Source organism: Sturnira hondurensis, unplaced genomic scaffold, assembly GCF_014824575.4.
Source record: "Sturnira hondurensis isolate 20B ecotype Veracruz unplaced genomic scaffold, ASM1482457v3 Scaffold0003874, whole genome shotgun sequence".
NCBI lineage: Eukaryota > Metazoa > Chordata > Mammalia > Chiroptera > Phyllostomidae > Sturnira > Sturnira hondurensis.
The window spans coordinates 2,484,679-2,506,626 of NW_028076505.1; the positions used below are offsets into that span (position 1 = coordinate 2,484,679).

The following is a 21,948-nucleotide window of genomic DNA, read 5'->3' on the forward strand; positions in this document are numbered from 1 at the left end:
CTGGTTGGCAGTGACTGGCCAGGTAGCCATCCCCAGGAATCAAGGGCTGGTTTTGAACTTCAACTTGCGACTTGACTTAAATAAAGTACGCCGTCTAAGCAGCTGGTTTTGAATAGAACAATGAGACAGACACCCAATGCTACCTTACTTAAAGCCCCATTCCCTTCCTGCACAAAGCCCAGGGACACCCTCTGCAAAGCGCACAGAAGTGTGCCAGCTCATTAACTGCCCCCCCCAACTCCTGGTCCCAGACACACATTGGATGAGTGTGCACGAGGAATCGAGATTACAATGCCATCCTGAAAAAATTTCACCTCTACCGAAAAAGAAAAGGGAAAGCCCTGGAGCTACTACAGCATGTCGGAAGGTCAGGGAATCGGTAGTTCACAAATTAGTGTGTTTTGTATCTGGTGCGTAATTGTAATTGATATTTCACCGTAATGACACTGACTTTAACATAATAACCCTATGCCATGAAAAACCACACCTGGACACACAGCTTGGAAAAGAAGCATTCACAGTATGGACTCAGCACATTGTCTCACGGCGCTCCCCCGATGTCCTTTTCTTCTGCTGCGCCCTGCTCTGTTCCATGTCTTCCGTGACTTCAGAAAAGGCCATTGTGGAGACAGAGTGTATGTACCCGGAGGACGGGCTCCTGGGTCATTGTCATATAGGGTCTCATGTCTACGCCAGAGACACAAAGAAACATGGATCTCCATGACCACATCCTCCACACCCAAGGTAACAGACTCGCTTCACAGACAGGGAGGGATGAGTCCCCAGGGCACTTTCCCAGCATCCGGGAGAGGTTTCCAGTCACAGAGAAGCTGAGAGAGCAGCTTCTTGACGAACACATCCAGCAGGGAACAGGGCACTTCTGGGGTCAATCTGCGAGTGGCAATGGCTAAAAAGTTTTTGGGTTTTTTTGTGTGTGTTTTTTCCCCCGGGGGGGAGAACAAGAAAAACTCAATTTAAAATTCTGATAAAATCACACGGGAATAAATTGAGTCCACTTGAATTTCAACACTAAAGAAACACAAAACTGCACTAAAAACTTCTGACCAGTGTCTTATTTTTGGACACATAATGTCCTCTTCGAATTACTCCTTGCGTGTTGCACGTCTGCCTACTGCGAGAACGAACAGAAATCCATCAAGTAGAACAAAACATTAAAGTGGCCATTGTCCCAAAAAGACCTGTAGTGACGACTGCCCTGTGGGGACTGAATTGGTATTAATGTATTTTGTAATGCCAGGTGCTGTTTTACAACAATTAAAACTCGAATATAACCTATAAAAACGGCAAAAAAGTCCTCTTACCCTTGCTTGGTAGTTCCTAGGACACCAAAGAATTTTTAAATGTGCCTTTTAAGATAAAATTCTTAATGTAGTCCTCTAATTTCTGCCTCCAAGTAAAAAAAAGGAACAAAGTCTATAATTTTGTTTTTTATAAAAGTTTTTGCTCACCAATGGCTCCACTGCCCCTGAAATATATGTTTAAGAATTAACAAAAGCGCCTGAACAAAGGAGAGCCCCCAATTTCACACCCGTGACAAAAAGCCACGTTTTCGTAAGAGCCTTTGAAATCTTGTTGGAGGAAAATGAACCTTACTAAACCATCAAAGCTGCTCGCCCTAACGAGAGATGCGGTTTCACAAGCTCATCTCCAAAGAGCGGCACGTCCGGGAGGGGCTGGCAAGGTGATTGGGAACGAGCGGCAGCAGCGTGCGGACCAGGGAAAAGTGCTTTGAAAGACACGCGGGGACCGTCAAGTCATACGCCACGCTGTTTTCCACTGGGAATCAAAACACCCAAAGTCGGTCACGCACTGTTCAAAGTAGAATTCAGACGAGCTCCTGAAAGGAAGTTGATGCCAGCTTGGGCAACTTTTTATTCACCTTCCATTCCTGAGACATCAAAGAATTTCCTTTTTTGCCCTAAAAGTACTTTGTTTCAGCTACTGGCAATATGTGGCAAACCAACCTCGGACTAGGGAAAACCCAGGCACGCACGTGTGGGTGCCATGTCCTCTCAGCTGTCACTTATGGCCCCTAAGTGCCCTGGAGAGCCTTGCGACGTTCCTGTCTTGCAGGAGCCCGACGGGGACACGCCCTCGTGTAGACAGCTCCATGACCGTGCAATCGTTGGACGCCAGAGCGAAAATGCAAAAACCATGTTAAGAATTTATATACATAGTTCCCACTTGCAAACAGGCTCCAAGTAAACTTAAAAAAAGTGTTCAGCGTAATATGCATAGGATATGTTTAGTATTTGCATCCTTTTTCAAGTTCTATGGCTAATAGCAAAGGCAAATGTCTTCCCCCCTTGGTTGTCATGTCTCCATTCCCGGTGGTGTTCCTGTCACAAAAGTCTGCCTAGGTCCCACCTCTGCCCTCGGGGCCAGCCTCACTGTTCGTCCCGAGCAGCCACATGGAAGAGATGGAAGAGGTGACCTGTGCATTCCAGTCACAGTGACAGCACAGAGGGTCGTCTCCTCCTGGTGGCGTGATCCAGGCGTAGACCCAAAACAATGCCTGTTAGAGCGCAGAGGGGGTGAAACCGAGGCCCTACACCTGCCCCATCCACGCCTGCTGTAGTGTGTTCCCTGGTTCGCATGGAACTTTCCTTCTAGTGTTGAACTTCAGCTCTTAGGTTCAAGCACAGCCCATGTGGCGGAGGCCCCCGGTCCACCTTGATGACTGGTGGCAAATAGGTTTAGTCCATTCTCTCTGGGGGACACTCCCAGCTAGAGACTTGGATCTTTCTTTCCCTTTAAAAGATGGCACTGCCGGGAAAACCGGGCTACAAAAGACGGGCGCCTGGCAGCTCACTGGCACTCCCTGCTCCGTACGGGCAGGTCGTCTGGGGGTCCACATCTCCAGCATTGCTGTGAAGGAGGCTGCCCCCCTCGGCCTACACACCGGGGTCCCCAGGGGCACCGTTCATGGTGATCTTGCTTCGGTGCTTGGACAGCAGCTTCCTGTTGAGGATCCTGGCGAGCGTGGCCCCCTTCCGGCGGGGCCCCTCCGGCTGCTGCAGGAACACCAGGTCGTTGTGGGACTGGCTCAGGCTGGGGTCCTTCTGCTGATGCCGCCGGCGGAAGAACAGCTTTGCGCTTTTCTTTAAAATGCCTCCTGGAAGAGCAAAGCACAGGGGGCTGGTCAGCGGGGCTTCGGAGGCGAAGAGACAGTGAATGTGTCTAGGCCAAGTTGAAAAAGAAAAGAGGAAACTCGAATGGCTCTTAATAAGAAGCAGCTTACTCCTCTCGTGGGCCGCCGCTGTTTGCGTGAGGAGAAAGCACTGCAGTCTGGCTGGTGCGAAGCGCTCGAGTTTTCAAGACGAAACAGAAACGGGGTCACAAAAGCAGAAGCGGTGGGCTGGGCTACCCCTCCGCATCCCTTCCAGGCCAGGTATTTAAATCACCGACTCTGGTCACACCAGGTGGTGGCTGGCTGTCCTTGGCTTGGCTCCCTGGGTCCCCTCAGCACTCCACCCCCTGACACCCCTTTATTAGGAGGGCTGAAGACGGCAGAGCAGTCCTCGGTCCTCCCAAAGGATGGTCCTGTTACCAAAACCAAACAAAGGATTCTGAGAACAATGGTGCTCACTTTCCTAGAAAAGTTAAATATTTACCATATTTTGCTGTGTATAATGTGCACTTTTTTGCCCAACTTTTTTAGGGAAAAATAAGGCTGTACATTCTACATGGGTACAATGGCTACATACCATGGGTATGATAATCCTGTATATAATGCTCACAAAACGTGGGTGCACATTGTACACGGCAAAACATGGCGTTTTGGGGGGAACGGAGATGTTTTTATGGCTCCGCATCAGGCTAATCCCTGAGGGGTATCTGTCGCTTGACCATTTTTGACCTACCAAAGCTCAGTTTCAGATGGCCTGACCCATGTGTACATAAGGTCAGGTAGTGGAATATGGAATGCAAAGCAAATTAACAGCAGCAACAGTAATTTCGATCGTAAAGACTCCTTAAAGGTCAAATGCAAGCTCACATAGCAGAGAACTCATTGATCTTACACTTTCACTTTCATAGCTCAACATCCTGGAAGCACGGTCCGGCCTGGTCCTGCCCGGGAACCTGTCCAGGCAGCCTGTGAAATTCATTACCACTTGCATGTGGGCGTTAGGGACTTTGAAAGAAGAGAGACTTGCAGACCACAGAGGGAGCTTTATAGTGAATTTGGCAAGTCATTCTTTTCCTGATAGACAGATCTGACAAATTCTCCAACGGCCTTGACCTACGAAAATACCCACCACATCCATTCAAACGAGTGGGGAGGGGAGGAGCATCAGATTCCTTCTGCCCCGGCCCTGCCTGCAGACTTTGGATAATCAACACCCACCCACGGGAGAGCGGCACGCCCATGACTTTAACAGGCCACTTTCTGGACCTGATATTGAGGATGAACCCCATGTTTGTGCTCTGCCCAGGCTAAGCAGCAGAACAGAGCGGCTTGAGAACGCCAAGAAGTGGACTGATTTAATCTGCTTGGAGCTGCTGAAAAGACTTAAAAAAAATGTTTTTTTCCTCTTTGGATCCAACCAGGTAGTCAATTCTGAAAAATCATTGGGGCACTTTTTACAATGATCTCAAGTTGAGAGCCATGTGCAGGGTTCAAGGACAGCTGGGAAGGTGCTGGAGCAGGAGGGTGAGTATAGGTGTGCCAGTGGCTCTGCTCGGGTCCCCGGGCCTGAGGTGTGACATCTGTGCTGTCTGTGTCTGCTCCTGCAGCCATTCAAACCCCTAGGACAGGCAGCGTTACAGGAGGTCTCCGGTTGGGGTGTGTTAGGATGCAGATCACCACCACCAACTGCACTTGACCTTGCAGTCTGGCTGGTGGGGTGCATGCAGTGGTGCCCCCTGGTTAATTGCCTGGTGCATCAAATGCCCAAGTGCAGTGAGGGGACTCCCAGCCTGACCAGGCAACCTCAGGCTGGGGGGCGTACAACCCACTCCTGATCTGTAGGCCCTTGCTTTTGGTTAAGCTTGGCATTCCAGAAGGACATCCAGTGCGGGGCTCTCACGCCAGGGTGGGGGAGAGGGAGAGGGGCTGAGGGGCCCGCTCAGTGAGCCTGGACTCTCCAATCCCACAGCCCAGTCCGGTCTCCCCAGGGGATGGAAGTGTGGGGAGGGGAGCAGATCGGTCCACCCGCAGGCCAGCTGGAGGCCTGGAGTCTCAGCAGTCAGAGCATCTCTCCCAGAGGCCCCATCTCCAAGGCCCATTTCCCTTGTGTCCCTGCACTGAGATTGCTCTGGGGTCTGGAGCCGGGCCCGGGACATGAGCAGGCAGTATTATGCACTGGGCCGAATCTCTGCAAATTTCCTTGGTAGAAGTGATTCCATGATTTCCAAATACAAAAAGGGAGCGTGTGTAAGCTCGGTCACTACACCACAGCGACTTTAGGGGTAAACAGTGCCGGAGGGACTCCACACTGCACAGTGGGCGTGGGCTCGAAGTGCAGGCAGGTGAGCGTGCGCCCTTGTCAGCAGGGAAGCCCCACTGAACAGAGCTGCCTGGACGAACGACCCTGTGTGGTCAGTTTTCTGTGTCGACTTGGCCGGAGCACCCAGTAACTCAACCAAGCCTGACCTCGGTCTTGCTGCGAAGGCACTCAGTGGACGTGGTTACCATCCACACCAGGTGACCCTGGAAACTTCGGCTGGGCTTCATCCAATCGACTCGACGCCGAAAGAGAGACACCAAGGCTTCCTGGAGAAGAAGTTCTGCCCCAAGGCCTGCATCGCCAGCTCCTGGCTGCCCATCAGCCCCCCAAGGCACGTGAGCCAGGTCCCCAAAATATGGGGCCAATTGGTTCTGGCTCTTGGAGAGAGCCCCAACTGCAGACCCAGACAATAACCAATGGTCTGGTGTGTCGCACCTGAACTTGGGCCCATAGACTCTGCCACCTTCGCTGACAAGAGAGGCCTCAAGGAGGGGAGCCGGGCTGTCTGGGCTCTGTAAGTCCGACCCCGCTATTCCAGCCTCCCCCCTGTGCACCAGCAGGCGAGAAGCAAGGCTCGGGTTATGTGACATTTGAGGCAAATAACCAACACCTTAAATAGGGGACAGGAAGAGAGAAAAGAAATCTTCCCCTGGTTTTAGCCAAGTTAAAAAAAATCACAAAAAAGGCTGAAGAATAAACAATATATGAAACAATTAGAAAATTCTTCTAAATTCAGCTTAAATGAATGTATCTCTTTGTCTCCAGAGAGTGGAACAGTCATAAACAGCTCACTGAAGAACCTGCCGTGAAACCTGACGGGGAGGAAGCAGGACCAACGGCAACCTTACAAACTGTTGTCGGCCGCCCAGAGAGTGGCTTGGATTTCAGGCTGAGCCACGGACGGGCCGGTGCTAACAGGGACCGGTGGGGACAATCAGAGATCGGTCTGCATGTATGTCACAGTGAGGTTGTCTTGTCCCATCGGCTAACAGAGGCACACCCTCCCCAGACAGGCCGAGACGAAGCTGCTGCACTGATCTGCCCGGGCCCTTTTCTGGAGGGCGGTGGGAAGACCAGAGCCCTGGAGTAAAATTAGACAGGGGGCAGGGATCAATTCCTGCTACGTTATATCGCATGTGCTTTCCCTATAGCAAGACCACACTTAGTTTTTTTTAGAAAAATAGAGAAGACAAAAATAACTTACTGTGTAGGTAATTAATTCTGGCTGCCAGAGCGATCCTCTTAGGTAAAAGGAAATGAGCAGGAGATGAGGAGAGGAGGTAACAAGTATGCGAGAGCAAAATAAGAATGAAAGACAGTAAGTTTTGAAGCACGACATCGTACACGCACACGAAGTTACTGAGCAGGACATTTGGCGAGCCCCTGCTGACTCCCCGACACTCCTGTCTGCACCGCGGTGAGGCCCCGAGCACGGACAGGCCGGCCCAGCCTGTCCTAAGGGGGCGGCTGCGTCGCGTGTGGTTCATTTGCGTGGCTGTGCGGCCACATCAGTATTTAGTTGAGCTAAAAGTAAGCCTAACTGCGGGGAGTCTGTTTCCTGTATTGGCTGTAGCCTTATCGACCTGTCCATTTGCAAACAGCAAAACTCCAGGATTGCTACCTGGGCAGCCAGGCTCGGAAAGCTGGCACAGAGCTGGCTAAGAGGGCTCTGAAGCCAACACTGTAAGCTTGAGTTGCAAAACGGGCGCACACGCCACAGAGCTGCTCCCTGGACCACCAGTTCAAAACACGTGGGGTGGAAAGGAGAAATGATTCGGCACCCGCGTAACACGTGACTGGCAAGGACTCTGACACCGTCTCACAGAGAGGCCTCGTGCAAATCGCTTGGAAACCACTGGAATGGAGAAGCCATTTCAAAAGGCCGCCGGATCTGTCCCTTCTAAAGCCTTGGGTCTGCAGCTCCCCAGGCCTGACACCTCTCGGTGGCCCCAGATGCCAACCCTTGATGGGGGGGGGCGGAGTTGGAGCAAGAGCTGGAAGAGCCCCGACCACACCCACCTGGCAGCTCGGTCCCCAAAGGTACCTTTCTGGAGGGGTGTCACCCACCGGGCTGGTGGCAGGAAAAGGGGGGAATGGCCATGACACAGCAAGGACGAAACCCAAGGGAAGGAAAAGCAGAGGGGAAGGGGGATGAGTGCCCCTGATGGATGAGGGTCAGCGAGGTGTGGCCTTTCCAATGAACCAGGAAGGCAGGGTGGGAAGTTTGGGTTCAGTGAGAAGTAAAAATGAAGAGAGGGACGGGGAACCCCACCTTGTTTTCTACCTTGCCGGGCACCCACCTGCCTGCCTGGGGTCCAGGTGAGCTCCCTGGGGCTGCCCTGACCCTGGATAAAAACCAGGCTAGAGAAGGGGTGTGCTGTCCTGTGGGCCAGCAGCTGGGCTGCCTCTTCCAAAACCTGGGCCCAGAGGTCACTGTGCAGGTCACAGCTCCCCACGCTGCTCCAGGTCATCGGACTTGGTCCATGGAATGACACCCCCCAGAGCACGAGCGGGTGTGGAGGCCTGCAGTCCCCTCGTCTTCATGGGGTCTGGACACCGTGCCCAGGAGTCATCCTCCTCTCTCTCTTCTTCCGACTTACAACTCCTTACCTATCTGTCCCTGTTCTGCTACGGCCAGAGGGTGGGTCACAAGGGAGAGACCTGAAGCAGACCGGAGGGAGGGGGCTGAGGAGGGACACAGGTTCCCAAGCTCGACCCTTCAGACACGGGGCCACAGGCTGCTGCTGGGGGTGCCCTGTACTGCGGGAGGGTGGGGGAGCAACACCCCTGACACAGCAGCACTCCCACGCTCAGTCCTGGCCTCGGGAACTGTCTCCAGACCCTGCTGATGCCCCTGCGGTGCAACTGCCCGTCCGAGGGCCGCTGGTCCAGGGCACCAAGAACACAGGGAGCAGAGCGGCAGGGGCAGGACGGCTGACCAGGGAGGGTCTGACTGGGATTTCCTGACATCTACAGGCTCGGGGAGCTAGTCACACCTCACTTCCAGCTTGGCTCAGGTCCCCAGCGCCGTCTCCCTCGCTGGGCTCCCCTCCCTGCCTGGCAGGCGGGGTTTGGTGGGAGGAAGGCATCACACCCCCATTTACGGGGGGTGGGGGGGTGGCCGCGCCTCTGTGAGTCCCCAAGTTTCACCTCTGGAACCCACCTGGCCCCGATGTGCCGCTCCCTCAGTAAGTGAGGGAATCCGAAGATTTAAAGCTCTGATTCGGAGGATGGAAAACCAGGGACAAGTCTAATGAAGCGATCACGTCAGCACCAGACACACCCTGAGCTCATCGGCTAACTCTGCGGGGGTGTCTCTCCGTGTGGAGCTGTTCAGGTCCCGGTGGGGCGGGGTGGTGCAGTTTCAGGTTGGAAGGGGGAGTCTGAGAGGCACAAACGAGTGGGTAGAAGGGCCTGTCTCCACACTGTGGGACCCAGCCTCTGCCTGGCTTTGTTCTGGATAGTTCCACTCCGGAAGGAGTGGAAGGACTCTGAAGCCCCTGCCCCGCTCACAGTGGGCTCAGACCTTCAGCACGGGGTCTCGGGTTTGTGCCGGGTGGGGACACTGCAGTGGATGGGCCACACAGAAGGGGAAGGGAGCCGACCGGGAGACAGACAGCTTGGAGACTGGCACAGGAGCAAAGCCATCGGCTGGGAGGCGGGGGTGTGGGGGTGTGGGGGTGCGGGGGCCGGGTACCTTTATGCTTTTTGGGAGCACCTGGCTCCCAGGCACTCAGGGAGCTCTCCGACAGCCCGTCCCCGTCGGGGTCCAGCGAGGCTTGGCCGTCCCATGCCTCGGCCTGTGACTCCTTCTCTGAGTCCCAGGAGGACAGCTCGCAACCCAGGGGCTCCAGGGCCAGCGGGGCCTGGGCTGAGGCCTCCTCCTCGGGCGGGGCAGCGGCCAAGGCCATCTCTGGCTGGGGCGAGGCATCCGCCTCGTGGGTGCTGTCCGTGGAGGCTGCATAGTCCAGCATCAGGGCAGCGTCGCTGTCCTGAGATAGGGAGGTCTGTCCAGGGAGAGAGAAACAGTCGGCATGAGGGAAGAGGGCAAAGATTCAGGGGAGGAAGCCCCACTCAACACCTCCTGCCCCCCCGCCCACCAATGATTTCAAATTGTCGGAAGAGGCCCCGTCCCCCACAGAACGGTCACTTAACATGGCAGCTGCAAGGCAGGGGGCGCTGAAACTCAGCCAACACCAGAGTAGAGGCCCAGCCTCAGTTTGCAGTGGTGGTGGGGGAGTAGCAGGGGGAACTGAGGAATTGACATCCTTCCCCCAGCAGACAGGCCACCTAGGGGACCTGTGGGAAGTCCTGGATCGATGTGAGTGTGGGATGGAAAAGCGAGCTCTTCCTCCTGAGCCTTGGAGACAACACAGGGTGACCCAGGACGAGCCCTCAGAAGCCTGGATTCAGCGCATCTTTGAATCTTTGTTTCTATGGCATCTTCACATTTTCTGCAGGAGACACTAATCAGCACACGCCATGTACTCTAAGAATGACACTTGTGCATAAAACCTGTGTAGGTGCTAAGCTAACCAGCAGGGCTGGCAGCCAGGAAAGCGGCCCATTGTGAAGTGGGAAGTGACCATGGGGGACACCAGGGAGGGGGGCTCTGCTGGGGCTGGTCTGGGGTTCTTGACCTTCAGGCAGCTGCATGGCGGCATCTGCTTGGTGACAATGGGCAGCTGTTCTTTTCTGACTCGAGTGCTGCCCAGCAGAAGTGACACCTGACTCAGGGTGGACAGTTAGAGCACCAGGGGAAGCAAGAACTACGTTAAATGCTAAGACCCATGAGTTCCTAATGATTCCGAAATACATCCTTAAAGGAGATGGCCACAAGTCTCATCCTTATTTCATTCACATGCATTCAGAACTTTTTTTAAAAAACCCTGAAAATACAACCTTTGGGTCCGGGAGCTTCCAGAGATGCCATCGCCGCCTGCTGGCTGTTGCTGGAAGTGCATGCAGGAAACAGGCATGCACGACCTGGCTCTTTGGGTGATGTTTGCCTGCACAGTTGGGACTCTGGCCACCCACACCCTAGGTTAATGGCCACACCGGTGATCCACCTCTGGCACCCCCGCCCCGTGATCCATTCTGGCCTTTCTCCTGGTAGCTGAAAGGTCCATTTTCAACCTGCCTGCACACTCCTGCCCCACCCTCTGGGGGCCCTCAAAGACTCAATTTGCCCTCAGGGTCCAGCGATCTTCTTCCCACTATCAAATCTCCCAGCTGCCGCCCCCCCCATCGCCTACATTCTCCTCCTTCATTCCGGGATGTGTAAAAAGAGTAAGGGACGGTCACAGGGCCCCTCACCCCAAGGGGCGGGCCTCACACCCACCTTCAGCTCTGGACAAACATCACAGAGCAGAAGGAAGGAGGTCAGAACACGTTCGAAAACAAGCTTGTTTCTCTCGGATTGCAGGAGGCATAAAACATTCATTGCAACCAAGTTAAAGTGGTTTGGAAATGCGTAATGTGGAAAGTGAGAGTCCCCCATAATCGGGTGGTGCTTCCGTCCCCAAGGGGAGTCTTACATCATGCCTGCCTTTCTGTTTCAGTAACGATTCTTCAAATGATTCACCAAGGCCTTGCCAACCACAGCGCCCCAGTCAGAAACGGTCACGTTTCCTTCGTAAACAGGATAAGCCTCGTGCATGAAACGCCACAAATCGCCCCCTGGCTGGGTGAGGGGCGTGCCCTGACTTTCGTACACAGAACTTTCCGGGTGACAGTGGAGAGCGCTCGGGCCGACTCCTGCAAGGGAGGGCCAGCAGGTGCGGACAGACACAGGCCCGGCACAGACGGACGCACCTTGGAGACCCCTGATATGATGATGGTGCTCTTCTTCCGCGGCGAGTTCAGCTTCAGCTTCGAGGACTCACGCAGCTGCCGGATGGCGACCTCAGCCACTGGGTCCGAGCCATTCAACACCAGCAGTTCTGTGGGGGGAGGGCAGTGTTGACACCTTACAAAAATCGAAACTGTTTGCGGACCCTCAGTGTGCAGATGATGCCCTGCGTGTGTGTGCTTTTCCTTGATGGGGGGATGATGACGACCGCTGGTAAACAGACAGAAGACCTCTCACCTTTGGGGGGGATTTTGAGCTTTGAGGGGCAGTGCCGTCCCCTCCCCCTCCCTAGTGAGACTGGGGAAGCACACACTAGTGTTCAGGCTACGAAGGGCCAGGGCGTACAAGCAGCTCCTTCTCTTGGTGACTGCCACCCGAGGCCACCATCTGGGGGCGCGGAACCTATACCAGGCACAGAGCCACACGCTCTGTGCACGTTACTCCATTCAATTGTCCCCCAAACCCCAAAACAAGTACTTTCTAAATCCTCGCTTGAGAAATGGGGACACTGTCAGGCAACCAGGTGGCGGCAGAGCAGAAAGGCCCAGCCAGGTGTCTCAGGCACAGAGCTGACGCCAAGAATTCACACTGTGCCACTCAAGTAAAATTAAAATGACAACGTGTTCCAGGCCTGCAGACAACAGATGCTGCCTTTTCAAAGGGTGTGGCGACAGAACGCATAGAGCCCAAAACTGCCCTGGTGGGAAGAGAGAAGGGTCACGAGAAACGGTGTGGGGAGGACGCTCTGGGGTAGAGCAGTGCCGTGAGCCCCAGAGACCCCGAGGGGCAGGTGTGGGAGTGCCACCTACGCACGTCAAGCCCAGTGCTGTCCTCAGAAGGCCCTGCCAAGGTGGCCGGTGGCCTGAAGAAGCTGCTGCGGCCCTGGCTTCATGGTGTGGGAGCTGCCGCTGGGGGCTGGCTCCACTGCGCACGAAACCAATGAGGAACTAGCAGTGGGAATGCCAGCCCCAGGTTCTGCCCAGGGGAAGGGACCCTGCGGTACGGGGCGGTGGGGTATTCTGCCACGGGCAGGAGCTGAGAGACAGCCCTGGGGACTTTGCCTGTGTCTAGGAGGATGCAGCTCGGGGGGAACCCTGCAGGGCTGTATCCCAAGAATCATGGACGTTCCCACAGGGGCAGGGACCATTTTGAACTCCCACCAGGCTGAGGGGCTGCAGAACCATCCTAAGACAGTACCTGTCAAATGAGAATTCCCACCACCCCCTGCCCTGCCAGCTCCTCCTTGCCCCATCCTTGACCTTGGCAAGATCAGAAACAGACTCCGTGAACAGGGAGCAGAGCCAGAATAAAGATGCCCACGGGCCCCTTCTCTGTCCACAGGTCCCCAAAGTGGGGGGCAGTGGGTGAGGTGGGGGGCAGACTTAATGTCCGCATTTAGATTGTGATGTGATTTAAAGAGACAGTAACATCTCTTCAAAGTCATTTAGTACCTGAAAGTGACCATAAACAAGGGGAAGTGGGACCCAGGATTCTGGGGAAAAACCACTCCCACTCGGCAGGAGTCGTGGGACTGTGGAGACAAAAATGGAGGTGGCTTTAGGATGGTGTCTCCTGAGTCCCACTTACTGTGTGATACTCATGGAACTGGTATGCTGAGCAACAGAGAAAAACTACGTCCAGGAATTTCAGAAAGCGAGGCGGAAGCGGGGTTTTATGTTTATTTTGCTACAGCATCCGCTTAGCCACAGCAGGGTCCCCGACCAACTTCTATTTCCCTCTCCTCCTGCCAGGTTTTTCCTTGTTACTGAGGAAAACTCCCCAAGCTCCCAAAGGGAAGGCTCACCCCTCCCCAGGTGAGAGATGCACCCAGAGGGCCTCAGCGGGTCGCCTTCCCGTTACCTGTGTCCGAAGACGACAGCGTCTTGCTGACGGGAGCGCTGTGGCAGGGGACAGCTTGGACGGAGATGTCTCTCTCGATGACCTTCACCTTGACTGGTGTCCGCAAGGCATCTGCCAGGGACAAGTCCTGATTACAATGGCCCCCCTCGCCATCCGAATCCAGGTAAGGGAAGCAAGCGCACACCTGACTTGGGCTCCATCTCATGTCATTGGGAAAGGCACGGGCCGGGCCCCAAGAGTTTTTAACAATCTCTCTTATTCTTTTCTTTTGCTTTTTTGGTGAGGGAGGGAGTGCCAAAAAGGAAGCTCACATTTAAATAAAATTTCAGAAATGTTTTAATGAAGGGAGAATTTCACGTTCTGTTTTGCATTCAAGAACTGTGTCAGGCGATCTATTCTGGAAAGATAATACTTTGGCATGGGCAGATAGACAGTGTGCATTTTAAAAATAATAAAAAAACAGCCCTGGCTGGTGTGGCTCAGTGGATTGAGTGCCAGCCTGTGAACCAAAAGGTTGCTGGTCCAGTTCCCAGTCAGGGCACAGGCCTGGTTTGCAGGCCAGGTCCCCAGTAGGGGGCATAAGAGCCAACCACATATTGATGTTTCTCTCCCTCTCTCTTTCCCTTCCCCTCCCTAAAAATAAATTCTTTTAAAAAATAAATTATATATATATATATGTATATGTATATGTATATGTATATGTACAAATAAGAAGAAATCACACGGCATACAGACGTGTGGCCAAGGCGGTGGCTGTGGGGACAGGCACAGACTTTGGCCGCGTCTGACGGGACCACACATCAAGCCTTCTGATCCACGACTCGTAACGTGAGACACTGCACACTGACCACCACGTCCCACGTTTCAAGCACACATGCATGCTGTCCCCACATAAACGTGATGGAGTTCTTAATTTAACCAGCTGTTTCATCCGATTATCTCAATTTTAGCTTCAAACTATACTACAGCGTTGACACTGGCTTCAGCTTGTCATTTACTTGACAAAATAGGAAGATAATTTTCTCAAAAACAAAAAAACGGTACACGAACGTCTTCCCAACCACTACGTTCCCCTGTGCCGCAAGATGACCTCAACAACGACACCACAGCCAGGGCGGACGTCCTTGGGCAGCGGGTGTGAGGGGCGTGTCGCAGGGACAGTTTCTCTTCTCACCAGAGCTCAGTGGGGACGCCCTCCCAGTGTCGAAGCGAGGCTTGGTTTTCACGGCAGTGACGGTCGTGACCACGGTCCCACAGGGCATCACTGTGCGGTCTTTTTCTATCCTGGCAGCAGGCGCGGGCGGAGGGGTCTGCCCGGACTTCGCTTCGGTGGGTTCCACGTAGCAGAACTGCGGGGAAGGCAGGTCGTGTGTCGGTGGGGGTGCGAGGGCCACCCCTGACCCCCTCAGTGAGTGTCAGGGTGAACTGCAGTTAGTATTAGAGCGAACCCAGGGCTCCCCAGAACCGACAAAGCACAATGAGACCCATGCTCAAACCCAGCCACACAGCACGTGTGTGATGGGGACACGCGCTGAAGGGACAAATGAAATGACATCCCTTTCCGGGTTAGGCCTCAGGAAGTTATTTCTCATGGCAGACAATCTGACCAGGTCATGGGCAGCAAGGGTCACGGTCAAGTCCAGAAATGTACAACTCTTCTCAGACAAGCTTCTCGTTTCACACTCGAGCCCCAGCAAGATGGATGGACACAAATGGAGAACTCCTCATCTGAAGGGGGCACTTGGGCACCTACCTCTGCAGTGACCGATCCCAGCACCGAACCGCCCGCCGAGGGCCCGCTGGTCAGCATAAAGCTCTGTGGCCCGGAAGGCTGCTTCTTAAACAAATCTAAAGGGACAGTTGTCGTCGCCAGCAGGGCTGAAAAGACAGGACACAAGCAATGGGCGCTGTGCACGTTTCCATGACAGCAAAGCGGTTGGCGTGAGCTGCTGCCACCAGACCAACTCTTGATTGCAACCTGTTCACGTGAAAACATCTGACAAATGTCAAGGTCAAAATGACAGAGGAGAAGAGGCATGATAATTCTGGGCAACATCAGAACATGTGCCGGGGTGGAAGACAGCTGCTGTGAACATTAGCAGTGGGTCCCAAGACAAAGATCGGGGACACTGGGTCAAAGAAGTGGACCAGTGTCGATTCGGGAAGCCGGTCTCAGTACGCCATGGACTCGTGAGCATGTCCCATTCGTAAGAAAATCACACTGAAGAATTTAGGGATGAAAGGACCAAGATGCAGAGAAGTCCCCTCCAGGGGTCCCCACGTTTACCCAAATATGTGTGTGTGTGAGTGTGCTGACAGAGACCACGTGCACAAGCAAGAGTGACCGAGTGTGAGCACAAATAATAAAGGAAACGGGGCAAGTGTTAAAATGTGTGTCTGAGTAAAGGCCATATGTTTGTTCTCTGTCCTGTGTGTGTGTTTGTCTAAGTTTGGGGTTTCAGTCCCCATCCAGCAGGACCGGGGCCTGGGTGAACTCGGAGGCACTGTCTCCAGGCAAACAGCAGCCCCCTCTTATCTCCGGAGCAGCCCAGCCCAGTTATCTCAAGACTGCAGGCCACAGGGGCTGCCCCAGAATGCTCTGGAAGCAGCAGAGGCCTGAATGGCTTTTCCCTGATTGTCTGTGCTGTTCGGAGATAAGCAAACGGCTTGGCGGCACCCCGGGATAAGCCAGGTAAGGCCTCCCCACTTCTTGAGTTTGGTGTGTTCATGGGGATTTTTAAAAAATCTAATAAATATTAAAACTACTGATCTGTACACAGACTCGTTTCCTTCACACAGGTTTGCATTCACTCTAGTGATTTTTTTTTACCTCTAATTGCTGCTGTCTTTTATCTAAAACAGGTGGTCCACTCGAGCTACTGTAGGTTGTTTTACTAGAAAAAGGCAGGTGAGACAGCTGGAAAGTAGATGGTGGCGCCAGCGGCCGGGGGAGGGGTGGGGAGCTGGAGGGTGGTGGGGACAGGGTTTCAGTTTGGGAGGATGGACAACTTCTGGCGACAGAGGGTGGCGATGCCCGCACCATCACATGACCGGAGTTAGGCCACTGAGCTACGCTAAAAGCGGTTGAGAGGATACATTTTGTTACATGTATTTCATCACACTTAAAAGGTTTTCTTAAGAAGGTCTACTGAGGCTAAAAGGGTCGAGAACTGATTCTCTGAGCCAAGAATCGTTAAATAAAAAATTTGGGTTATTTGTTAAAAAAACAAACAAGCCAAAATAAAAAACCAAACCAGATGACCATACCGTATTTTCCCATGTATAACGCACAAGTTTTTGTCCAAATTTTTGAGGGAAAAATAAGGGTGCACGTTATACATAGATAATAGTAGAATGTAGGTGGGCATTATATGCAGCAAAATATGGTACTCTTTCCCAAAATGCACAACTTTGTTAATAACTGAAATGGACTTTTGACTAAACATTCCCTTGGGAAGTCCCAGATGGTTTGGGGGAGGGGCGGGCCCCCTCTGGGTCTCCCGCCCTCCCCGGCTTCCCACGGCCCTGGCCCGGACGCTGGGTGACCCTCCCAGAGAGCCGGGCCTCCGCCTCCATCCACCTGCTCACCACCCACCTTCAGAGGGAGGCCCATCCTCTGAAATCTGCAGGTGCAACTCCTTCGACTTGGCGTTCAGCTCGCTGTGCAAAGGAAAAACAGCTGTGAGTCCTTAAAGTGCTTTCTTTTTTTTTGAAATAGTGTTTCTTCAGTCATCATCAGTATTTTAACCAAAAATACAAAGATTGCCAGCAACCTCACTATCCAGAAATGGCTACGTGTCAATACGTGTCTAATATTCCACCATTTGGCCCTAAAAGAGCTCACTTAGACAACTGACAACCAACCCTTAATGAGGGGTGGGTTGTTTTAATTTTTCGTCATCATAAACCAGCTGAGCTAAACACCGTCCTACACGCATGTTCATACAACTGTGTGATCACTTCCTTAAAAAGCAGTAATTGTCAAATGGCATGTGCATTTGAGATTTTCTTTAGTTTACACACATTGGTGACTGCCCAGGTGGTTATTCCAACTGACACCTCCACCGGCCATTCTCCCTCTCTTATTCTTTTGACACCTGAAAGGTGCAAACCAGTCTCTCTGGTGTAAGTTTGCGTTACTTTCACTAGTTCTGAGATTAAACATACTTTCTTAAGTTTCTGTCTCCAGTTCTTGCTTTTTTCTTTCTAGTCTGAAAATTCTGCCCCATTTTCTAAGCGAGTGTTACAATTTTGTTAATGATGTATAAAAGCTCTTTATATTATACATGGAATATTTTCTTCTATGTTTGTACTTGTCCATTGTTCAAGCATCAGAAAGTGATTTTTACATTTTTATATTTTAAAAATATAAAATACTTTAAGATATATTTTAAAATATATAAAACAATATTTTTCACTTTAGTGAAATATTGTTTATAGTAGTTTTTACATTATTATTTCTATCCTATGTGCACTATTACTTCTAATGGTTTTCATTGCTTTTCCTGAGTTGTCTAGACATGCGGTAACAGCTCCAGGTAAGGGTTAGTTTTGCCTCTTCCCTGCTGGGGGTTGCGTAGTGTCTTTATCTTATCGAATTGCAGAGCTTCTAGAACAAACGGTGGGTATCTTCTCTTGACTTTAGTGACACAGCTTCTGGTATTTATCACTTTCGGTGACTTCTTAAAAATCTCTTTAAAAACACGCCCATATATCTTGTTCTAATCAAGATTTTTAACACTAGAAATGGATATTAAATGTCCCTGAATAACTTTCGGCCATATACAGAGCTGTCTTCAGAAAGGAATCTATGTGTGGGGTGGGGCGGGGGGGGGGGGGAGAATGGGGACATCTGGAATAGTGCCAACAATAAAAATAAAGAAAAAAAGAAAAGAAATCTATGTGTGACTTAGAGCTACCTCGGATGCTTAATACACTTTTTTTAAATTAAAGAAAAAACACTTTTTTTGGTGCTACAAAATGATCGCAGGAGTTGGCAGTCTTGAGTAGGTGTCACCATGGAAACCCAGGCCCATGGCAACGGAGCTGCACGCACAAGGTGAATTCTCCTTCCCAAGTGAGGTCCGCAGTGTTTGTCAGGAGGGTGCTGGAGAACCTCTGAACAGGCTCGTTCAGGAGAGCTGCGCAGCGGAGGTCGCGGTTGCCTGGAACCAAGCAAAGGGGCCTCGCGTTGCCTTTTACTCTTGTTTGCGAATTAAGACACTTTGTGCTCTAAGACGCTTTCGCAGATAAAAAGGAAGGCTCTGTGAAAATGCCTCAGGTCTCGGCTCAGTCACACTTCTGCGGGGCCATTTTATCTTTCATTTGCCATTTACAAGCTCTCAAAGCACTCTGCTTCATTTGGGGTTAAAGATTTTGCACCCCCACTTCATACGCAGAGCCCCGGACTGACCCCAAGTGCCTGCTCACCCCTCGGTTCTGGCTGCAGGCACCGCCTTGCAGTGGGGGACCCTTCCTGGAGGCGGCCTGACTGCAGCAGGGATGTGGTCCCCACTTCCGGACAAGACTCAGCACTCACCAAAGGCAGGGCACCCGGGATGACTCACACAGATCTCACAGCCCTGCGTACAAAGTGCAATGGGTGTGTTTTTCACACCTGACTCTGCTCACGTCAAACCTTTCCTGGGGTGCTGTTCCAGGTAATGAGGCAGTCCACGCTGGGGCAGCGGATTCTGCCTCCGGGCAAGGCCTGCCCATCACCACGTGGCCCTAAACACAATGTGTGATTGGCAGTCACCGGAATCTACTGATCCTTTACCACATGCCTGGAGGCGGGAGGTGTTCCACACACAGCACCTTACTCATCAGTCTTCGCAGCCAGCTTCCAAGGGAGACTCAGACCCCGACAGGGTGACAGGGACCCCAACCCGGGCCAACCGACTCCCAAGAAGTCCCCTCTTAGTCAGTAAGCGCAGGGCCTCAGAGGGCAGCTCACAACCGCTTTAACCCAAACCACCCGCCGCACCAGCTCTGCAGAGCCTTGGTTGTCAGACACGCCTGTCTGCACTTGCCCCGGAAAGCGACTCCTTGCAGACAAAGATAAGTAACCCCAACAGTGTCGACAAGAGAAAAGAAGTCACTCCTGCTCTTGGCAAAACTGAATCGGAGGGGAGAGCCGAGTCCTGTCCTGGGCTACCACACTTTTGGGGTCTCAGCAGCAGTGCAGAACGCCCTGAAAAGTCGTCCCTTCGGGGATCACTTTTGTCCTCACTCAGACAGCAGCCTTCAGCACCCATAAACCACTCACGTGGCACCTCACCTTCCAGGACAGCAGATAGGTCAGGGATGCTTAACATGCATTTTCAGGTTTGATTGTGGTGGAAAAAGAAAAGAAGGACAGTGCCTTCCAGACTCAAGGAAAAGGGTGAAGCTACCACTGCGTTCCTTCCTCCCTTCAGGTATCCAAAATCCAGGTCGGATTTTAGTGGACTTGAACTATTAGTTTTGGGGGCTCTTTACTCAGAGGCAGGATCACTCTGTAGACCCAACTGGAGGGAGCCACCAAGAACCCTCAGGTCACCCCTCCCTCTGCTCATGCTGTGGGAGAGTCCCTTCTACGGCTTGGCAGGCACCTGACGTCACCCCGAGCTCCGGCCGACTGCCACCCACCTGAAGAAGCACCAGGATCGTTTAGCAGTGAGGCTCGAATGTTCTTCACCAGTAACTTGAGATCATGAGCCCTTGGAGGTTTGGGAGGGCAGGGTTCCTGAGAGGCAGACGGAGCGCGTTGGAGACTCTGCAGGGAGAGAAGGAGACGTGACCTGTGAGTGACCTGAAGGCGGGGTGGTGTCAAGAGCCTGAACAGCGGGGTCTGCCCGGTGACAGTTTCCCTTCTCATGGGAGGGTCGGGCACCATCAACCAAAGCTGCGCCCCTGCCTGAGAGCCATCTATATCCCCAAAGCAGCAACGCATTCAGCCAGACAGGGCTCCCAGAACCGAGCTGTGGATGGACACTGGAGCGAACACATGGGCCCAGGGCTGACCCAGGCCAGGTACTGAAGGGGCAGTGGGCTGCCTTCCCCAGGCTGCGGGTCCCCAGGCTGTCCTCAGCCTGGACCAGACATCGTGCCTATCCAGTGCACTTTGCTCTGCCTGCTTCAGGGCACCTTCTCATGGCTAAGTAGTTTTCCCAGGTACCTCAGTCCTGGAAGAATGAGGTCTTCGATCCAGGCTCTGAACAGAGAGTAAAGAGTCAAGTTTGGGCTCCTACAAGGTGGGGGGTCAGGCCTAATCAGGGTCAGACGATGCTGAGTGGCCCTCCTCCTGCCACCCCATGGGGCTTTGCAAGCCTGTGCCCTGAACACAAACCTTCCCCAGGGCATGGTTACTACTGACCAGCAGGCGGGCACTGGCGCAATCCCACTCCACCACCTCGAGGCGGAGGAGTGTGGCAAACGCACACTGTCTCTCCAGAGAGGCAGACCACAATCCCTACCGGGGGCGCACACCCGGTGAATAGGTTTACCTGAACTTCCCTCACATCCACAGGTTTGGTGCTCAGAACCACGGACGGGGAGGCGGAACTAACTAGGCACTTCAAGATGTCCTTGAGAGTTTCACAGACCACGTTCACCTCAGCTGCCTGGGCCTGCCAAAAGAGGAGGAAGTCACTGAATCATGTCAGAGCCACGCGTGCACACAACAGGACAGGCAGACAGTAGCTCTCCTTGCTGTGTCCCCAAGATGAACACGCTTGGTGTCGCCAGCTGGGGCTCCAGGAGGTCAGATCAGGACCCAGGAGGCATCTGGGGAAAAGGGTCCTTGTCACTGACCTCAGAAGCAATTCGTTCACCTTAAAAAATGCAATCACGTGCATCATGGAAATTTTAATATTTCCATGTATGTCCTTTCCAGTCCTTTTCCCCAGACATACAGACATGTGGTTTCTCTCTCTTGGACACTTGATTTTTTTTAAATTAAAAAGTATTCAAACACATGGAAAGGCCTGGTAAGAATGAAGATAAGCTTCTAGAAGAACAACCAAATTGGCAACTTACACAGCCAGATGTCAAGAGCCGTAAATCTACAATAATTAATAGTCAACAGAATTATGTCCACACATTCCAGAATGTTCACAGTGCCACTATTCATAGCAGCCCCAAACTGGAAACCACCGAAGTGTCCATCCACAGCTAAAAGGACCCACAAACTGTGGGGCTACCACAGAACGGAATGCTTCAGGGTGATGGGCACAAACAGAATAAACCACCCACGAGACACACCGCTCCCGAGGACGTGAGGTGGGGGGAGAGGTGCCAAACACAGAAAAGCCCTACTGTGTGCTTCCTATACATAAAGTACAGAAAGAGGCACAATCAGTCTGTGCTGTTTGCAGCAGGCAGGCTGGATTCTAAGATGACCCCTCACCTTGAGGGGATGACCCCTCACCTTGAGGACCCGAGGATTGCCATCTGCTGGTGGGTATGGCACAGGTGATGCAATGCCAACATGTACGTTGTATAAGACTTCCTCTTAGCACACTGGAGAGGAGATTTTTCCCACTGGCCTTGAGGAAGTCAGCTTCCACGTGTGAGGAGGCCCCAGGGCAGGGACTTGGGAGCTGAGAGCAGCCCACAGCTGACGGCCAGCAAAGAATTGGGACCTCAGTCCTACAGCCAAAAGGAACCGACTTTTGCCAACAACCACGGGAGCCGAAGGAGGATCCTGAGCTCCGGAGAGATGCAGTGTGGCCAAGTCTGTGATTACCGCCTGTGAGACCTTTTTCAGCCCTGCCCAGACTGATG

The 21,948-nt window shown here is 52.8% G+C and overlaps 1 protein-coding gene across 2 annotated transcripts in view; it reads right to left on the reverse strand.

Moving 5' to 3' along the window:
• Positions 1-7: 7 nt before the first annotated feature.
• The window catches only part of C2CD2 (C2 calcium dependent domain containing 2), a 47,924-nt gene continuing 25,983 nt past the window's right edge, over positions 8-21,948 (reverse strand). Inside the window, exons 5-15 of one of the 2 annotated variants that reach the window (XM_037043011.1) lie at positions 20,670-20,792; positions 19,813-19,939; positions 18,239-18,347; positions 16,778-16,842; positions 14,936-15,060; positions 14,357-14,531; positions 13,183-13,293; positions 11,286-11,413; positions 9,169-9,478; positions 6,676-6,710; positions 3,039-3,136 (exon numbers count right to left, since the gene is read on the reverse strand). In XM_037043011.1, the coding sequence (XP_036898906.1) occupies positions 3,125-3,136; positions 6,676-6,710; positions 9,169-9,478; positions 11,286-11,413; positions 13,183-13,293; positions 14,357-14,531; positions 14,936-15,060; positions 16,778-16,842; positions 18,239-18,347; positions 19,813-19,939; positions 20,670-20,792 (1,320 nt within the window). In that variant the 3' untranslated portion in view covers positions 3,039-3,124. Of the gene's footprint in view, positions 3,137-6,675; positions 6,711-9,168; positions 9,479-11,285; positions 11,414-13,182; positions 13,294-14,356; positions 14,532-14,935; positions 15,061-16,777; positions 16,843-18,238; positions 18,348-19,812; positions 19,940-20,669; positions 20,793-21,948 lie in introns of both variants that reach the window. The other variant, XM_037043010.1, reaches the window with a different exon arrangement.